At 45.2% G+C, this 18,875-nt stretch overlaps 1 protein-coding gene across 5 annotated transcripts in view; it reads right to left on the bottom strand.

Moving 5' to 3' along the window:
* LOC119972233 (vacuolar protein sorting-associated protein 13B-like) overlaps nt 1-18,875 on the bottom strand; it is a 1,046,946-nt gene that overhangs the window by 764,674 nt on the left and 263,397 nt on the right. For all 5 annotated transcript variants that reach the window (XR_005462014.1, XM_038808618.1, XM_038808616.1 and 2 more), the window contains exon 17: nt 5,869-6,047. Coding sequence is in view for 4 of the 5 variants with exons in the window: in XM_038808618.1 (XP_038664546.1) it covers nt 5,869-6,047 (179 nt within the window). In the remaining variant the exon portion in view is untranslated. The remainder of the gene's footprint in view (nt 1-5,868; nt 6,048-18,875) is intronic.

Below are 18,875 nucleotides of genomic sequence, written 5' to 3'. Positions count from 1 at the left end.
CTAAATTTCCCTTTAGTGTCCAAAAGATTGCGGGGGGGGTTATTGGATTATGGGGACAGGATGGAGGCATGGGCTTCAGTTGGGTGCTCTTTCTAAGGGCCGGTGCAGAATTGATGGGCTGAATGGCCTCCTTCTGCACTGTAAATTTTATGATTCTATACGTGATGCTGTTTGGGAATGCAATGTCAATGATTGCATGAACATTTCATTTTTGGCAAAGATTAATTAATTTCAAGCACATTTGAACAGACATCAATTCAGTTTCAAGCTGAATCATTGTGGTGACATCACATGTACCACCTAGTAACTGATGGCTCGTTAAAGTATGTATTGCAGTCAATCTTTGAAAACTCAATGGCCACCAAAAGAAACAACGTACTAGTTAAAATGTGCAACAGTCAAAACAGCAGCAAGCCATGTTTCAGGTGTCATGGCCAATACCAATACCCTAAACAATTCCATTCATTACAGATGTTCAATACGAAATAAATCAAGTCTTGTGGTATCATGTTTACTTAGTTCACTTTCAGAGAGACTGAACAGCTTATACGTGCAAAACACACAGTTACCCAGTTCACATCACTACAGTACAATTAGGGGCAGTACAGTCGTAGAGCACAGTACAGTTCCATGAAGATGCTCAGACTGCAGATTACCTAAATTCATAATAACCTGGCTTACTTTAATAAATGATTACTAATGAGATTTAAAGTGTTCACTTTCATCATTTCTTCTTCATTTAACTGTGCACATCACCAAAAATCTGTCCTGGTCCCCCCACGTCGACGCTACGACCAAGAAAGCACAACAGCGTCTATACTTCCTCAAGAAACTAAGGAAATTCGGCATGTCCACATTGACTCAAAAAAAATCAACCTTTTTTTAAAAAAAATTTTATTTAAATTTTCACATTTTCACAAAAAAAAAACAATAACAGAAAATTCTAAGAACAAAAAAAACAGAACCCCCCCGTAAATACAAAAGAGAAACAATAAATTAACGCCCGTCATTGGCAAAAATCAGTTATTCAACCCAAAACAAAAACAAAGAGACAACCCCCCCCGGTTGCTGCTGCTGCTGACCTTTTGTTTTTACCGTTCTGCCAGGAGATCTAGGAATGGTTGCCGTCTCCTGAAAAACCCCTGCACTGACCCCCTTAGGGCAAATTTCACCCTCTCCAATTTAATAAACCCCACCATATCGTTGACCCAGGCCTCCACGCTTGGGGGCCTCGCATCCTTCCACTGAAGAAGAATCCTCCGCCGGGCTACTAGGGACACAAAGGCCAGAACACCGGCCTCTTTCGCCTCCTGCACTCCCGGCTCCACTGCAACCCCAAATATTGCGAGTCCCCAGCCTGGATTGATCCTGGATCCTACCACCCTCGATACCGTCCTTGCTACACCCTTCCAAAATTCCTCCAGCGCTGGGCATGCCCAGAACATGTGGACATGGTTTGCTGGGCTCCCTGAGCACCTAATACACCTGTCCTCAGTCCCAAAAAACCAGCTCATCCTTGTCCCGGTCATATGAGTCCTATGCAGTACCTTAAACTGTACGAGGCTAAGCCTCGCACACGAAGAGGAGGAGTTCACCCTTTCTAGGGCATCCGCCCACGTCCCCTCCTCAATCTCCTCACCCAGCTCCTCCTCCCATTTATCTTTCAGCTCCTCCACCGAGGCCTCGTCTCTCTCCTGCATCACCTGGTACACTTCCGAGATCCTCCCCTCTCCAACCCACACCCCCGAGAGCACCAAGTCCTGGACCCCACGCGGCGGCAGCAGGGGGGAACCCCGCCACCTGCTGCTTGACAAACGCCCTTACTTGCATGTACCTAAAGGTGTTCCCCAGGGGGAGCCTGAACTTCCCTTCCAGCTCACCCAGGCTCGCAAACTTCCCATCTATGAACAGGTCCTCCAGCCTCCTGACACCTGCCCTGTGCCAACTCAGGAACCCGCCATCAATTCTCCCCGGAACAAACCGGTGGTTCCCCCGTATCGGGGACCCCATCGAGGCCCCCACCTCCCCCCTGTGCCGCATCCATTGCCCCCAAATCTTGAGGGTAGCTGCCACCACCGGGCTTGTGGTATACCTCGTCGGAGGGAGCGGCAGCGGCGCCGTTGCAAGCACTTCCAGGCTCGTACCCACACAGGATTCCATCTCCAGCCTCTTCCATGCCGCCCCCTCGCCGTCCATTACCCACTTACGCACCATTGTTGGCAGCCCAATAATACCCACAGAGGTTGGGCAACGCCAGCCCCCCCCCCCCCCCCCCCCAATCCCTGCCCCGTTCCAAGAACACCCGTCTCACCCTTGGAGTCCCGTGTGCCCACACAAACCCCGTAATGCTCCTGTTAATCCGCCTTAAAAAGGCCTTCGGGATAAGGATGGGGAGGCACTGGAACAGGAACCTCGGGAGCACCGTCATCTTGACTGACTGCACCCTACACGCCAAAGACAGCGGCAGCAGGTCCCATCTCTTAAACTCCTCCTCCATTTGCTCCACCAGCCTTGTGAGGTTTAGCTTATGCAAGGCCCCCCAGCTCCTGGCCACCTGAACCCCCAAGTACCTGAAGCTGACTCTTATCAACTTTTACAGATGCACCGTAGAAAGCATCCTGGCTGGCTGCATCACAGCCTGGTATGGCAACAGCTCAGCCAAAACCAGAAGAAACCAGGACTCATGAACAGCGCCCAGTCAACCACATGAACCCACCTCCCATCCACTGAGTCCATCTACACCTCCCGCTGCTGGGGAAAGCGGACAGCAGAATCAAAGACCCCTCCCACTCAGCTTACTCATGCTTCCAACTTCTTCCATCGGGCAGGAGATACAAAAGTCTGAGAACACGGACTAACAGATTCAAAAGCAGTTTCTTATCCGCTATTACAGACTCCTAAACGACCCTCTTATGGACTGATGAACTTATTGACTGATCTCTTCACACATCTTCTCTACTGAGTAGTACTACACTCCTGTATGCTCACCCGATGCCTGTGTCTATGTATTTACATTGTGTATTTTATGTTTGCCCTATTATGTATTTTCTTTTCTATCGGGCTGCACCACAGCCTGGTATGGCAACTGCTCGGCCCAGGATTGCAAGAAACTTCAGAGAGTCGTTAACACCACCCAGTCCATAACACGAACCTGCCTCCCATCCATTGACTCCATCTACACCTCCCGCTGCCTGGGGAAAGCGGGCAGCATAATCAAAGATCTCTCCCACCCGGCTTACTCACTCTTCCAACTTTTTCCATCGGGCAGGAGATACAAAAGTCTGAGAACACACACGAACAGACTCAAAAACAGTTTCTTCCCAACTATCACCAGACTCCTAAATGACACTCTTATGGACTGACCTCATTAACACCACACCCTCTATGCTTCATCCGATGCCGGTGCTTAACTTTACATTGTATATCTTGTGTTGCCCTATTATGTATTTTCTTTTATCCCCTTTTCTTCCCATGTACTTAATGATCTGTTGAGCTGCTCGCAGAAAAATACTTTTCACTGTACCTCAGTACATGTGATAATAAACAAATCCAATCCAATGGAATGACCTGTTTGACTGCACACAGAACAATACTTTTCACTGTACCTCGGTACACGTGACAATAAATCAGTCCAATCCAACTCTTGCACACCTTTTACATAAAACAAGTATATAGAAAATTGCAGTAAGACTTTCCAAAGAATTAGTGTATGAAAATGGATATGGATGCTTTGGAGAGGGTACAGAGGAGATTTACCAGGATGCTGCCTCGGCAGGAGGTCATGTGTTATCAATAAAGGTTGAGGGAAGTGGGGCTTTTCTCACTGGAGCGAAGAAGGAAGAGAGGTGACTTGATGAGAGGCGACTTGATGAAAGGCATGGATAGAGTGGATAGCCAGAGACTTTTCCCCAGGGTGGAAATGGCTGTCACGAGGGGACATAATTTTTAAGTGATTGGGGGAAGGTTTCGGAGAGATGTCAGAGGTAGGTTCTTTACACAAAGAGTGGTGGGTGTGTGGAATGCACTACCAGCAGAGGTGGTGGAGTCAGAGTCATTAGGGACATGTACTGTACTGTGCTGTACTATTCTATGTTCTATGTTCTAAAATACTTGTCTTTTGACACTTGCTTGCATTCAGAGTTGCTACAATGTTGAAGATTTCCTGCAGTTATAGTTTGAAGGCTATTGTAATATTGGCGAGCATTGTGTGCCTGGTACTGTTGAGAATAGCATAAAGACTAATTCTGCACATTGACTTTAGTGAAATATCAAAAATGTGAGTTCCAAGTCTCATCACATGACCCAGAAGGTCCAAAATTCAAGTGCTATCCTTTTAATCAATATTAATTCAATATTAATATGGTGGTAACTTATAACTCTCATTTAATTATGACTCAGAATTAAAACAATGCCATATTTTCATTTATTTGGAAGGTACTGACTTTTCATTGAAAAACGGTAGGTGTTGTTATTGGTTGGGAAACTTATTGTTATGTAAAATAATTTTGTGCTTTCCAGCTAGACTTTATTCTTCCAGAACAGAGGATTTCAACATAGTTATAAGGGTGAACAGTTGTGGCACTTAATAGAAAAGTAGCACATTTATACATAGAAAAAACAAATTCCATGTAAAAATGAATAGACTTTGAAGCTTTCATGACAAACATGATCATTCACAATCCCATCCCATTTTTCCTCATTCTTCTCCCAATTCCTCCTGAAGAAACTTGGATTCGGAATGTAACCTTTTACAAATGGAAGTTAGGAGTTTTCCAGATCAAACAGTTCTCCAATCTTATCATCAAACTTCTCTACAGTTGTGAAGCAGAGCCCATCCTCACATTGGTCTGAAAATATGTAACATCACCGTGGCTCTCCGAAGAACATAGATGTAATTCAGCGGAGAGAAGTTAAAGTCTGCACTTGGAGGGATGTTTCTTGTTTGCTGCAGCGCTGAGAATAACCCTCTATTTTTTTGGCCTCGGGAACTTCTCCCCGTCGAGGACACACTTAGGCAGCCATCCTGCACTGGCGAGCTGAGCTCACCAGCAAGAACGGCTCCTCGCGGATCGGACGGCATTTTGGAAGGTTGCCACAAGCTCTCAAATTCCTCCCTCCCCTTTCAGCCCTGGCTTTCATGACCCGCTTTACCTCCCCACCCCCCTCATCCTTCTCGAGGCCCCTGGAACCCACCCCTCTAATGTGCAAAGCCATCCCGGTCCTGACCCCTGGCAGTTCCAACCTGACACCTGGGCAACTTGGCACTACCAGCCGGGCACCCTGCCCCTGGCACAGTCAAACTGGGCACCCTGGCATAGGTGGCACTGCCAGGGTGACATTGTCAGGATGCCCAGGTGCCAGGTGGAGTGCCAGGGCACCGCCCTGCCTTGTCACCAACCAGCTGAGGGTCTCTAAATGCCTGTGAGTTTCTCCCCCCGAAAGTGCCGCCATCCCTTGTACATGTTTGTAGAAACCAGTGCTAAGACGCACCCTGTCGAGGTCTCGCAGCCCCGGCTGTTGGTTCCCTGGCGCCATTTAAATATGCAGATCTGGATCAAGCTCAGTGAGGTCGAGATCCAGAGCGTGCCAGATGGAGCGAGCCGGGTCACTCAGGATCGGCCCTGTGTGAAGCCTGATTTGGGGCTCTCGCAGGATTCACCTGTTGCACCCGGATCCACGCCACTGAACCATGCCCCATGAAACTCATCATAATCATGACAAATGATTTTGAGAGAAGCTGCATTCAAGTCATCAGTATCTGGCTGCCTGGTGAATAATACTAAAAGGTTATTAGTGTACATATCCTAACATTGAACCACAGATTGTAACACGGTTGCAGTTAATCAGAAGAACACCTCTCTGTCTTACCTGAAGGTCTGAAGATGTCCTTTAGTAAAGATTCATCTATTGATAATGATACTCCTGTATTGTGCGTCCAGCTCTGTAAAATGGTTTGTAGCAGCAGAGTCTGGGCCCTCGTGGCTTGTAAAGTAAGGCTGGGTAACTCAAATATGCATTCTGTTGTTGGGACAAATGGCCGTTTCACCCTATTGAAAAGAAGCAGAAATCAAGTCAAGGTGTAAACTTACATAGAACAGATTTACAAAGAATTTACAACACAGAAACAGGCCATTCAACACAGCAGAACCGTGCTGGTGTTTATGCTCCACCCAAGGCCTGACTTAGTCTCACTCAACAGCGTATCCTCTACTCCCTTCTCTTTTGTGTACTTAATCTAGCTTCCTCGTAAAATCATCAACGTTACTCACCTCAATTACTCCACTTGGTAGGACGTTCCACATTCCCAGCACTTTAAGTGAAGAAGCTTCTCCTGAATTAATGGTTTGATTTATTAGTGACCGTCTTATATTCGGAATCTCTACTTTTAGACTCCCAAGTGGAAACATGTGCTGTATGTATACTCCACTTCCCAGTTTTAACAACTTTGAACAGATAGTTTTTGTCTATAATTTATAGCGTATATTTAGATTGCTGAACATAGACAATTACCTTTACTCTACCAAATAGTAATGGCAATGGGCTTGGGATAACAAGTGGCAGGAAATATTTGAACCACATAAGTGCCATGCAATGGGCATCTTCTTTCCTCAGCCTGCCATTCATCCTCATTACCTTTGCCCACCATCAGCGCCTCAGACAGAAACCAAACTGGACCCAATCATCTGAAGGGCATGACAAGCCAACTGGGGCAGAGGTCGATTATTCTGAGCCAAGTATCTCACTTCCTTACCCTTTCATGTATCTCCAATATCAGACACACAAATCAGGAGTTGAATGGAATAATCATTACCCACCTGGATTGATGTAGCCACAGGGATCTCAAAAAGCTCAAAATTATTTTTAAATGGGCGGTACGGTGGTGCAGTGGTTAGCACTGCTGCCTCACGTCGCTGAGGTCCGGATTCGATCCCGGCCCCAGGTCCGATCCTGGCCTCAGGTCACTGTCTGTGTAGAGTTTGCACATTCTCTCTGTGGCTGTGTGGGTCTCACCCTCCCCCCTCCCCCCAACCCAAATATGTTCAGTGTCGGTGGATTGGCCACGTTAAACTGCCCCTTGATCGGTTAAAAAAATTGGGTCCTCTAAATTTATTTTAAAAACACATTATTCAAAACACATTATTCATCATTAATAATGCTCCTTTTTTGTGAAGTCACCAGAATCCCATATGACCATAGGCTGCTTTTCCCTTGAAGGGGAAGAGCTGACTGGTGGCGATTTATCCTGAGGATCGCCACACCTCAGGAGAAAGGCAAGGTTGAAAAGGCAGAGCCTTCATGAATAACATCAGCCGGTACGGGAATTGAACCCATGCTGTCAGCCTTGCTCTACATTACCGTCCAGCCAACTGAGCGAAACGTAACCCCCCCCCCCGGCCACGCTCCTAATCTCCACACTGGTATGTTATGGCTGCAGTATGCATGTGCTTCCTTCCCGAGGTATGGTACAGCAATCCATCAAACTTACTTTGACAGTACCTCCAAGCCTTACAACCTCTATTACCAAGACAACAAAATGCTAACTCATGAAAATGCCATAATCTTGAAGTGGCACATCATCCTGACTTTGAAAGATAATCACTATTCTTTCACTGGGGTAAACTCTTGAAATCCCCTAACAAAGCTCATTGTGGGGAGTGTGGTGATATGCCTATGGCCTGTATCATGGATGGATGCTGTGCGACCTCCAACCACCAGGTGTCAGTGCAGGCACACCATGCTATCTGAAGATCAAGGTCATGTGTGCAGTGACTTCCATATATGAGGAGACACATTCAGCCATCAGCAGAAGATTGCAGAGTGTAGTAAGACAAACAAGTGGATGGTCGGTGCGAGGTCTAGTTTGATGGGAGTAATGAGGAGACGCCATGATCACGTGTTCCGTAACAGATTGCTATCTTAGCACACAAGACTAAATAAAGATCCTGGTTTGGAGAAGTCAAAGTGTTTGGTGGAGTCCTTTGGAAGGTATAGAAGACCAAACACAACAGGGAGGTGATGGAATAGTAATATTTTCACTGGGCCGGTAATCCTGAGACTCAGAGTAATGCTCTGGGGACTCGGGTTCAAATTTGAATTCAATAAAGATATGGAATTAAAAGTCTAATAATCAACATGGAACCATTGTCAATTGTCGGAAAAACCTAACTGATTCACTAACATTCTTCAGGGATCTGCCATCCTAGTCTGGACTACATCTGACTCCAGAATCATAGCAAGGGCAGCATGGTAGCGCAGTGGGACCAGCATGGTAGCACAGTGGTTAGCATGGTTGCTTCACAGTGCCAGGGTGCCAGGTTTGATTCATGGCTTGGGTCACTGTCTGTGCGGAGTCTGCACGTCCTCCCCGTGACTGCGTGGATTTCCTCTGGGTGCTCCGGTTTCCTCCCACAGTCCAAAGATTGGCCATGCTAAATTGCCCTCAGTGTCCAAAAAAGGTTAGACTGGGGACAGGGGATAGAGTGAAGGTGTGGGGCTTAAGTGGGGTGCTCTTTCCAAGGGCCGGTGCAGACTCGATGGGATGAATGGCCTCCTTCTGTACTGTAAATTCTATGTTCAATGTGATTTACTCTTAAATGTCCTCTGAATTAGCCTAGCAAGTCGGTCAGTTCGAGCGTAATTAGGGATGGGCAATAAATAGTGGCCCAGCCAGCGACCTCCATGTCCCATGAATATTGCGGTAACTCCATCGCCACAGAGACTGCAGCAGTTTGAGAGGATAGCCCACCACAACTTCTCAGAGTAATAAGAAAAGGACAATAGATCTGTCCATCACAGCCACACCTACATGCCAGAAACAAATATACAAAAAGAATAAAGTTGGGTAAGAAATGCTTTAATACGGTTTACTTTGGGTTCATCTTTTTTACTCATTGTGCCAATCCACGATCAGACTGGATTAAACACATGGCAAATATTTTCTCAATTATTTTGTGAGCAGTCTTTGGAATAAGAAGGAATAACCGGCTGAGGTTATCCATAAAGATTGAACTAAGCTCAAACTTCTATATTTTGTTTGATGTGAAGGGAATTTTTGTACTCGGTTATGTATATAGATAGGCTTCAAATACCTCTTGATTGAATGTCCAACACCCATTTTAAAGAAGCCACTGTGCGCTGACCCGGCAGCTGGCGGTATTATATGGTTTCTATTTTTGTCTCAATTTTGTCTTTGGTGTGCAGCTGGTGTCCTCGTTATATTCCTGCCTGTTTTGTGTTTTCTTTCGGTGTACGCTACCGGTGCTGGTTAGGGGATTGGCTGTTCTCTCTCATTCCACTGGACCCATGTCGGTATCCTTTTCCAGTGGTTTAAGTCACTTCTTAGCATCCTCCCGCTGATATAAGTCTGATGCTGGGGCTGGGGGGTGAATGGTGGTATTGTCCATTTGTTCTTTGTTTTGGTTTTCGTCCATGGGGTACGGCTGGTGTCTTCATTGTCTTCTTGCCTGTTTTGTGTTTTAGTTTGGTAATTGCTCTCTATTCGCTTTTGCTTATAGTGTGCCAGACCTGTTTGGGACTGAACTGTGCCCTTCTTGGGAGGGATGCAAGGTTTTCTCTCCGCTGCCGTGCTCCATGATGGAGGACATTTTCTGGTGGGCTGGTCTGGTGAGCCTTTCCACTAATGCAGGTGGGGGGGAAACGGGTGAAAGTGTGTTCTAGGTGCCAAGCGATTGGTGTCTTCATTGTATTGTCTTTTGATACTGACAATAAACTAAAATATTTGAAGGTTGTGTTTGCTGCTTGCTTATGCTGGTGGCTAGAGCAGTGTTTTTCAAACTTTCTTTCCGGGGGCCCATTTTTACCAACCGGCCAATCTCCGGCGCTCACGCCAGCCGACCTTCGCAACCCACGTCAGTCAACCATTACGACCCATGCCGGCAGACCTTCGCAACCCACGCCAGTCGATCTTTGCGACTCACGCCGGTCGACGTTCGCAACACTCCATTTTCTCTTACCTTTAATGTAAGAGGTGAGCCTGCTTGGTCCTCACGATCTCACTCTAATCAGGTTCACAGGAGGAGAGGGCTATGCGCATATCAGGTGCAGGATTCAGCCACTTCGTTTGTGCCATCTTCATCTTTGTGAGGGCAGAAACATGCACATGTAGGTCATTGTGAAGGACAAAAGCAACAAAATGCTTGTTTTACTCAGCTCCGGATACTTCTTGGAGATGCTACCCCAGAATGCTGACAGCCTCATTCACTTGTGCCGTGTTTTTAATGTGCTGTCACAGGTGAGGCGCAGAAGTTCAGTTTCTCCATTTGGAATCAACTGCAAGTTAACAACTGATTCTGGGGTCTCAAACTCAAAGGGATTTTTCACCCACCTCTTCTCTCTCAAAATCTCACGCTTCTCCTCTGGAAAGTAGTGACTAAATTTGTTAATCAGCTCAGCCAGATGCAACTGAATAAGGCTCGCCAGTCCATTTACAGTTTCCTTATTAATGCAATTTTCTTCGATGTGTCGTAGCAGTGTGGGGAACATGTAGTAATTTTGGCTTTGCACTCACAATTGCCAATCTTTCAATGAGTTTTGGAAAGCTACGATTTCTTCACGGTGCTGAAAGCAATCATCATCCTTCCCTTGCAATTTGAGGTTCAGTCCATTTAGACTTGATAAGATGTCTGCAAGGTCAGACATAGTTAGCATCCAAGTTTCATCAGTAAACGAATCAGCCAGAGAGGACAATTTCTCGAGGAGAAAATTGTGGATTCGTACCTCTGTTTGCAAACTCTGAGTAGCACCCGACCCCTTGACAGCCAACGTACTTCTGTGTGGAACAATAAATGTGTGTGCTCAGCCCCCATATCGGAACACAGTATCTTAAAAAGTCTGGTATTGAATGCACTGTGTTTAATGAAATTCACAACTTTCACAATTCCTTTCAACACCACTTCAAGATCAGATGGAATTCCTTTCGATGCCAGTGCCTCCTGCTTTGTCCTGCTGTGGATTGTCCTGAGCCACTCTCTCCAGCAGGTTTAGTTCTGAGATCCTGGCCTGTTTGTGTCTCTGGACCTCTCTTCCTTATTACAAAACAATCCATTTAAGATTTTACAGTCCTATAGCTTGTTGCTGACAAAATGGAAGAATCGCAATCACGCCCAAAGCGTTCGGGGCACGTGACCGGAATTGAATTTTATTTTAAAATCTTCTCCTGACAACAGCACGCTGTTGTCAGGAGCAGGCGGAGTTTCTCTCTGGGCTCCGGGCACCTGCATTTTTAAAGCCGGAGGCAGCCGTCATTTTTAGTGCCGCTCGCATCCGGCATCTTTAAAATCCGGCTGTTGCGGCCGTTGCGCCTGAATTCCCGCGATCGGGAGCACTGCGATAGATGGCTCCGTGGCCCTCCCGACACCCGCCCACAACCCACCTGCGGGTCGTGACCCCAACTTTGAAAATGCCTGGCCGGGAGGCTGCTGTTGCTGTTTCCTTCCGTTGCTGTAGCTTGAAAGAAGGACACTTTTTTCTGAGACACCTGGATTCTGGAACAAAAGACTCAGGGGGAAGTGTGAGTCCAGAAGGCAATCCAGTTTGAAGCAAGCAGACGCTGTGGTACTTGGTGCGTGACATTGTTCCAAATAAGCCACCTGCTAATGTCGTTGAAGAAATGCGTAGATTGCTGATGAGGGGGAATCTTATTGAAACTTACAGGATACTGCGAGGACTGGATAGAGAGGACGTTTCCACTTTTAGGAAAAACTAGAACCAGAGGGCACAACCTCAAACTGAAGGGACGATCCTTTAAAACAGAGATGAGGAGGATTTTCTTCACCCTGAGGGTGGTGAATCTGTGGAACTATTTTCGGCAGAAGGCTGTGGAAGCCAAATCACTGAGTGTCTTTAAGAGAGAGATACATAGGTTTTTGATCAATAAGGGGATCAGAGGCTATGGGGAGAAGGCAGCAGATTGGGGATGAGAAATATCTCAGCCATGATTGAATGGTAGAGACGATTTGATGGGTCGAGTGGCTTAATTCTGCTCCTATGTCTTATGGTCTACGAATTGGCTTGCTGGAAAGCACTCGAAGAGAATGCGGGGCACACGAGGGTGGGGGAGACTTTGGGGATTTGAGGGTCCCAGGGTGGAAGCCCTAACCGATTGTCGGTCTCTCTTCTTCGCCAATTCATTAGCTACCAAAGTGGATGGTGGTGTCGGTCCTGCAGACGATGCCCTCATGGTGCTGATGGCAGCCCAGGGAGTGGAGGGTAACAGGGGGTAAGGGTGCAGGCAAGCCCGCTGTGAAGGGTAACGTGACAGAGGCTTCACGTGTATCAGGCATAACATGTTTTAATTGTGAACATTTGACATTTCCATTCCCTCTAGCTGCAGATTGTCAGCCAGTAACTTGGAACGGGGAGGGTTGGGAACTTGAGGGCTGGCAGGTGGAACTGATGCCAGGGGAGAAGTGCTAACTTACCCTTCCATCTCGGTGGAGGTTGTTGATCTTCTTCCAACACTGGATGCTGGTCCTTCTACTCATGCTGCCCGGACTGACAGCCGCTGCCACTGCCTCCCGAGTGGTATTGGTACCCCTGCTGCTGGCCTTCCGACCCCCTCGGAAGAACAGGGTGTCCTGTCTCTTATTCACAGCATGGAGAAGCCTGGCCAAGTCGGCATTCCCAAAGCGAGGAGCAGATGTGCGCGCTGCCAAGCTTGTGTGTTGACTAGGAGTGGTGAGAGAGCATTTAAAAGCAGCACCCCCTTGTTCACGGCATGACGCTGAGGCGCGAGTCTGTCGAATCAGACAGCAAGACAGCCAGTAATGGCAAAATACTTGTGGGGGCTCACTTCCGGCACTTGTTGCTGTTAAATAAGGGCCGTGATCTCGCCAACTCGGCCATCCAGAAACACATCATGAATTGCGGCCAAATTGACACTTAGAAATGTTTCGGTGTCACTCGAGCCCTCCATTTCAGGTTGATGAACTTTCAACTCAGTTTCTCTCTCCACAGTTGCTGCCAGACTGCTGAGTGTTTTCAGTATCTTCTGTTTATATTTCAGATTTCCGGCATTTCCAGTATTTCGCTTTTGTAAAGCCTGGACTTTTTGACTTGCAGTTGAGATGTTAATTCAGGCAATCATTTCCTGATGCAGTCCCAAATCATACACCAAACTTCACACTTGACATTCATTTCACGTCTACTAATCCATTCAGCCAACAAAGACTCTGGATTCAATCCCAAATGTATGTCAAGTTGTTTGATCTTAACCAAGCAGCAGTAAGACATCACAATCATTTGCGGGCATTTGAAAATGTAATGCCTTCTGGAATGTATAGATTGAAGGTAGGATCAGCCTCTGTCTATGTATTCACATTGTGTATTTTATGTTTGCCCCATGTATTTTCTTTTCATGTACGAAATGATCTGTCTGAACTGTACGCAGAGTAATACTTTTCACTGTACCTCGGAGCACGTGACAATAAACAAATCTAATCCAATCCAATCCAATCATCTGTAATTAGTCCTCGCCAGCATGGAATAACCTACTGGTACTAGTTTCCCAGGATACTCAATCAGAATGACCAGTTGAAACAAGGAGAACAATAACTCAAGATTGCATTTTAAGACTTGAGAATTTTAGAAATGAAGGGAGGACAGCGGGGAGCAAGACCAAAACAAAATATTTACAAAACACTAATTGAAAGCAGATTAAATGAATGATCCTTTCAGCTCATCAAGCTTTTTGCTGCATAAAGTTGCAATTGGACAGTAGGAATTTTTTAAAAAGTGATTTAAGTTTGCCATTCTCGCATTTTCGCATGCAGATTCGTTAAGTAGTGAAGTGTGGATAACACCATAGCTCTCTGCAAAACATGTGTACATTCTCCAAGATTAGGTCTATAAAAATTAGGTCAAACCCTGTACTCCTGGGGAAAATAAATCTCGATAAAACCAGCAGATCAAGCATCTCATTAAAAGAAAAGTTGGAAAGAGTCCAGTATAAATTTAGAAAAGAGAATGATTGACAGGTCTCTTTCTCTCTACTCCTTCCATCTCCAACGAAAAAAAAATGGACATGTAACTAATCAAAACATTAAAGCTACCTTAAGGAAAATCACATTGAAAATTCTTCGCTCTGGCACTGACAAAAACATACTATTTGGTACAGGTAAGTCGTTTTGATTCACAGGATTTAGTATGTGCAGACTTAAAAAACAGCTATTCATGCTTTCAAAATCAACACCTGCCTAAGACTGAGGGAATATTACTACAAGCAGCTGGCTTTAATGGTTTACATAGAGTCCCAAAATGCAAGCTTGAAACCCGCAGAATGTTTCCAAAAATTTCATTTTGATTATTACTCATATCCTGTGCAATGTAAAACTGTATGTTCACTTTTTCCAAAATAACAGCAAGTTCTAACTTTTTTATTACAGCACTGCGCGCATTACGGGTCCAACATATTTTGACAGCATCGACTCTTGGAATGTACAATCTACACAGATACATTTAATGGCAAGGTTGTGGTCAAAGCTAATACAAAGGCCAGGCGTGTCGTAAAAGAAGCAATTAATAGATTTCTAGATAGTCAAGTCATTCGGAAGAACAGAATTCCACTCCGTAAGAATGGGCTTATAAGAATTCAAAAATTAATCGTGTTCAGAAGAAATTGTACTATATATTACACTGCACCGCATCCAAGTTGGTCATAAAAGGCAGCCTCATCTCAGGAGTTTTGAACAAAAGTAGCCATTGTTTAGGCTGTATCACGCGAGATGTCTGAGATTGGTAGCTGTAGAGTATAAAATGTGGTCAGAGTTACACTGCTGGTTTCAGCTCAGAAGCTGCATGTGTATAAGCTCCAAGAGATTTGTTTGAAGATTAGAGGAGTACAAGTAGCCATAGAATCCCTACCATGCAGAAGGAGACCATTTGGCCCATACTCTTCGAATGTGCAATCGATCCATGTCCACCCCGCCCTATCCCAACCTAACCTGCACATCCCTGGACACGAAGGAGAAATTTATCATGGCCAATCCACCTAACCGGCATGTGTTTGGACTGTGGTAGGAAACTGGAGCACCCAGAGGAAACCGTCGCAGATATGGGGAGAAAGTGCAGACTCCACACAGGCAGTCACCCGAGGTTGGAATAGAATCCGGGTCCCTGGTGCTGTGAGGCAGCTGTGCTAACCACTGTGCTGCCCCTAATATAAGCTTAGAAAATGACGGGCAAAAATAGACCAGCCGGACTGTCAAGTCTGCACCACAACATGATGGTCGGTCAGATCATCGTGGTAGCTTCCACAAAACAGAGCACGACATGCAAAAAAGCACACTCTGGGTACGGTCAGCCAAATGGATTAACAATGCGCCAAAAGGCATAAACAGAAACAAAACAGCTGATGACTGGAAAAGAAGCAGGATTCACAAAGATTGCAGAAAACAGGGAAAGAGCAATGACTGATCCAAATGCAAGATTTTTTTTAAAAAATTAATTCTTGGGATGTGGGCATCGCTAGCTAGGTGGCCACCATTTAGGAATATAATAATATGCCATCAGATTGAAGGTGAACGAAGTGCCAAAAGTGAACTGGAAAATTTCGACAATATGAAAGAAAATGCTACGGATTCTTCCAGTATTATAGCAGCAGACAGAGGTCATCAGAGCAGAATCCAAGTGTGCCCAATATGAAGTTAACTGTGAGAATTTGCCAGCAATAGCAAGAATCCAAGATTATTCCAGCAAACTGAGATTAACTCAGTTTCTCTCTTCACTGATGCTGCCAGACCTGCTGAGTTTTTCCAGCATTTTTTATTTTTAGCCTGGGTTACTGTTTCGGAGATTTTTTAACAGCAAGGAGCATCAACAACACAATATTTCATTATCAAGCACTTTTACGCACTTTAGAATTTTGGCATAATCAACAGGTTGAAAATTAATAATTCTCCCCAATAATCCCGAATTATTGCCCAGAAACAAGACAATGAGTTCTGACATTCATATCTGAATTGGCAAATCTAAGACAGTTATGGATTCAACGGCAATATATTTATAGATAACAGGAGACTGTTACATTAGTGGTATTGCACTGCAAAGTGCAAATTGATAGGGGGCAAATGGAAGGGGAAATCAAGAAATTTATCAGAGAGGTCATTAGGAATAACAAAATTATTATTCTAAAAGATTTCAATCACCCATTCATTGGGACAGGTAAGGAGTTGTCACAAATAAAAGAAATGAATTCCTCAGGTGCTTGCAGGAGTGCTTCCTCTCGTTTGCACAGTGGTTAGCACTGCTGCCTAACAGCACCAGGAAACTGGGGTGAATTCCGGCCTTGGTTGACTTGTCTGTATTGAGTTTTCACGTTCTCCCCCTGTCTGGGTGGGTTTTCTCCGGGTGCTCTGGTTTCCTCCCACAGTCCAAAGATGTGCTTGTTAGGTGGATTGGTCATGCTAAATTGACCCTTTGTGTCCAAAGGTTGGGTGGGGTTGCAGGGATTTGGTGGGGGGGATGTGTGTGTCTTGGGTGGGGTGTTTTTCCGGAGGGTTGCTGCAGGCTCAAGGGGTGTCTCACAGTCTAGGAAAGATCAGGAAATGTGCCATTTGAACCACAAAGTCTACTATTCAAAGTACAATTGGTTCAAAAGCACAAGTGTCAAACGTCTGGGTGTAAGTCACCCATGTATAATGTCAAGCAAGAAAGAGCACGTAGCATAAGAGAAGAAAAGAGAAAGAAAATATCATAAATGTACAATAAAACATTTCAGCAGACCAAATGTATTATTTGTTCTGAGGATTCATTGCCAATTTCCACAAACGTTTCCCAGCCTGTTCTTTTCCCCAAGTTGGTGAATCAGTAAAAACAAATGTCTGCATTTGGAATCTTAAATTCTCACTGGTCATTGCACAGTAAATTAGATCCCTAGATGCAAGTGAATTGCATTAGCGATTACCTCAAGCACATTGCCTGATCCAAGTGCTACATCTGCCATACTCAATTTATACCACACAAAGATTGAAGGTATGTTGAAGTTTGCAATGACAGTAGCCTATATGGGCACCACCGAGATGGCAAAGAGACAATGGCTAAAAAGAAATGGTGATGTTACTCAATTACATGATTTAAGTACACAGTCCATTTCACTTATTCGTCTCCAGTGATGTGGCCCCAAACGTTCACCCAGGATTATGTAATGACATAAATATTCGCATTATTATTTGGCCTGCTTGCTTAAATATGTGCAGCATTCAGACAGAGTTGGTTCCTGTCTTTAAAAAGAAAATGAACATTTCTTGGAACCTATTTCTTCTCATGAGTTTGAACAAGATTCTCATTAATGGCTCCAGCCAATCATCTCCTTATCTAAGAAAGGATACACTTGCTGTAATGGGAGTGCAGCGAAGGTTCACCAGACCTGATTCATGGAATGGCAGGATTCTCGTAAGAGGCGAGAATGGGTCAACTGGGCCTATGTTCACTGGAATTTAGAAGGATGAGAGGGGATCTAATTGAAAGATATAAAGTTCTAACAGGGGTGGACAGACTGGATGCAGGGATGTTGTTTCCTCTGACTGAGGGGTCCAGAACAAAGGCGCTCAGTCTCAGGATACAGGGTATGCTATTTAGGACTAAGATAAGGAGAAATTCCTTCAGGCGAACCTATGGAATTCCCTACCACAGAAAGCTGTGGAGAACAAATCATTGAATATATTTAAGGAGGAAATAGGTAGATTTCTGGACTCAAAAGGTGCCAATGCGTATGGGGGAATGCGCTGGAGTATGGTGTTGAGATAAAGGCTCAGCCATGATCATGTTTAATTGCGGGGCAGGCTCAAAGGTTGAATGCCCTCCTCCTCTCCTATTTGTTATGTTTCTATATAACCAGTGGGGGCTGGACAAACAGAGGTTCCTGGCATCACCTGAACACAGTAATTCAAGTTTTCACTTTTGAGTATTTTTAAATGTTACTTTAGAAAGAGCATCTGCTCTTGTCCAATGTGAATTATATCAAAAGCTTTTTAAAATTTGCAACAAATTTAAAGTTGCCGCACTACTTTGTCCCAATAGCTCTCTACCTTTAACCTGGGGTTCTGGCCGTGATGTGTACATGATAAGTGGTCCACCTATGGAATTAAAAGTACACTGCAGTTGTTAACTGCAGGGCATTCAGGGAAATCTCTCCTTCTTGATTTCCTAACCTCAAAGCACCCACCTTGGCATATTGAATGAAAATCCACCTGTTCTGTCAATTGGGACAGCCCTCCTTGGTAATGAGGGAGATTAGGTCACTGACCATCTGAGAAACAGTTTGTTTGTTGTTTGTTGATGGGTCATGATCCAGGGAGGGTGGAGGAGACAATAAGACCATAAGACATAGGAGCAGACGTAGGCCACTTGGCCCATCGAGTCTGCTCTGCCATTCAGTCATTGCTGATATTTTTCTCATTCCCATTCTCCTGCTTTCTCCCCATAACCCCTGATCCCCTTATTAATCAAGACCATTTCCATCTCTGTCTTGAACACACTCAATGATTTGGCATCCTCAGCCTTCTGCAGCAAAGAGTTCCACAGATTCACCACCCTCTGGCTGGAGAAATTCCTCCTCATCTCTGTTTTAAAAGCTTGTCCCTTTAGTCTGGGATTGTGTCCTCTGGTTCTAGTTTTTCCTACAAGTGGAAATATCCTCTCCACATCAACTCTATCCAGGCCTCGCGGTATCCTGTAAGTTTCAATAAGATCCCCACTCATCCTTTTGAACTCCAACAAGTACACACCCAGAGTCCTCAGCCATTCCTCGTCCAACAGCCTCTTCATTCCAGGGATCATTCTTGTGAACCTCCTCTGGACTGTTTCCAAGGCCTGCACACCCTTCCTTAGATATGGGCCCAAAACTACTCACAATACTC

Source organism: Scyliorhinus canicula, chromosome 10 (genome assembly GCF_902713615.1).
Source record: "Scyliorhinus canicula chromosome 10, sScyCan1.1, whole genome shotgun sequence".
NCBI lineage: Eukaryota > Metazoa > Chordata > Chondrichthyes > Carcharhiniformes > Scyliorhinidae > Scyliorhinus > Scyliorhinus canicula.
The sequence above is the reverse complement of the archived record's forward strand: the minus strand, read 5'-3'. Positions and strand labels throughout refer to the sequence as shown.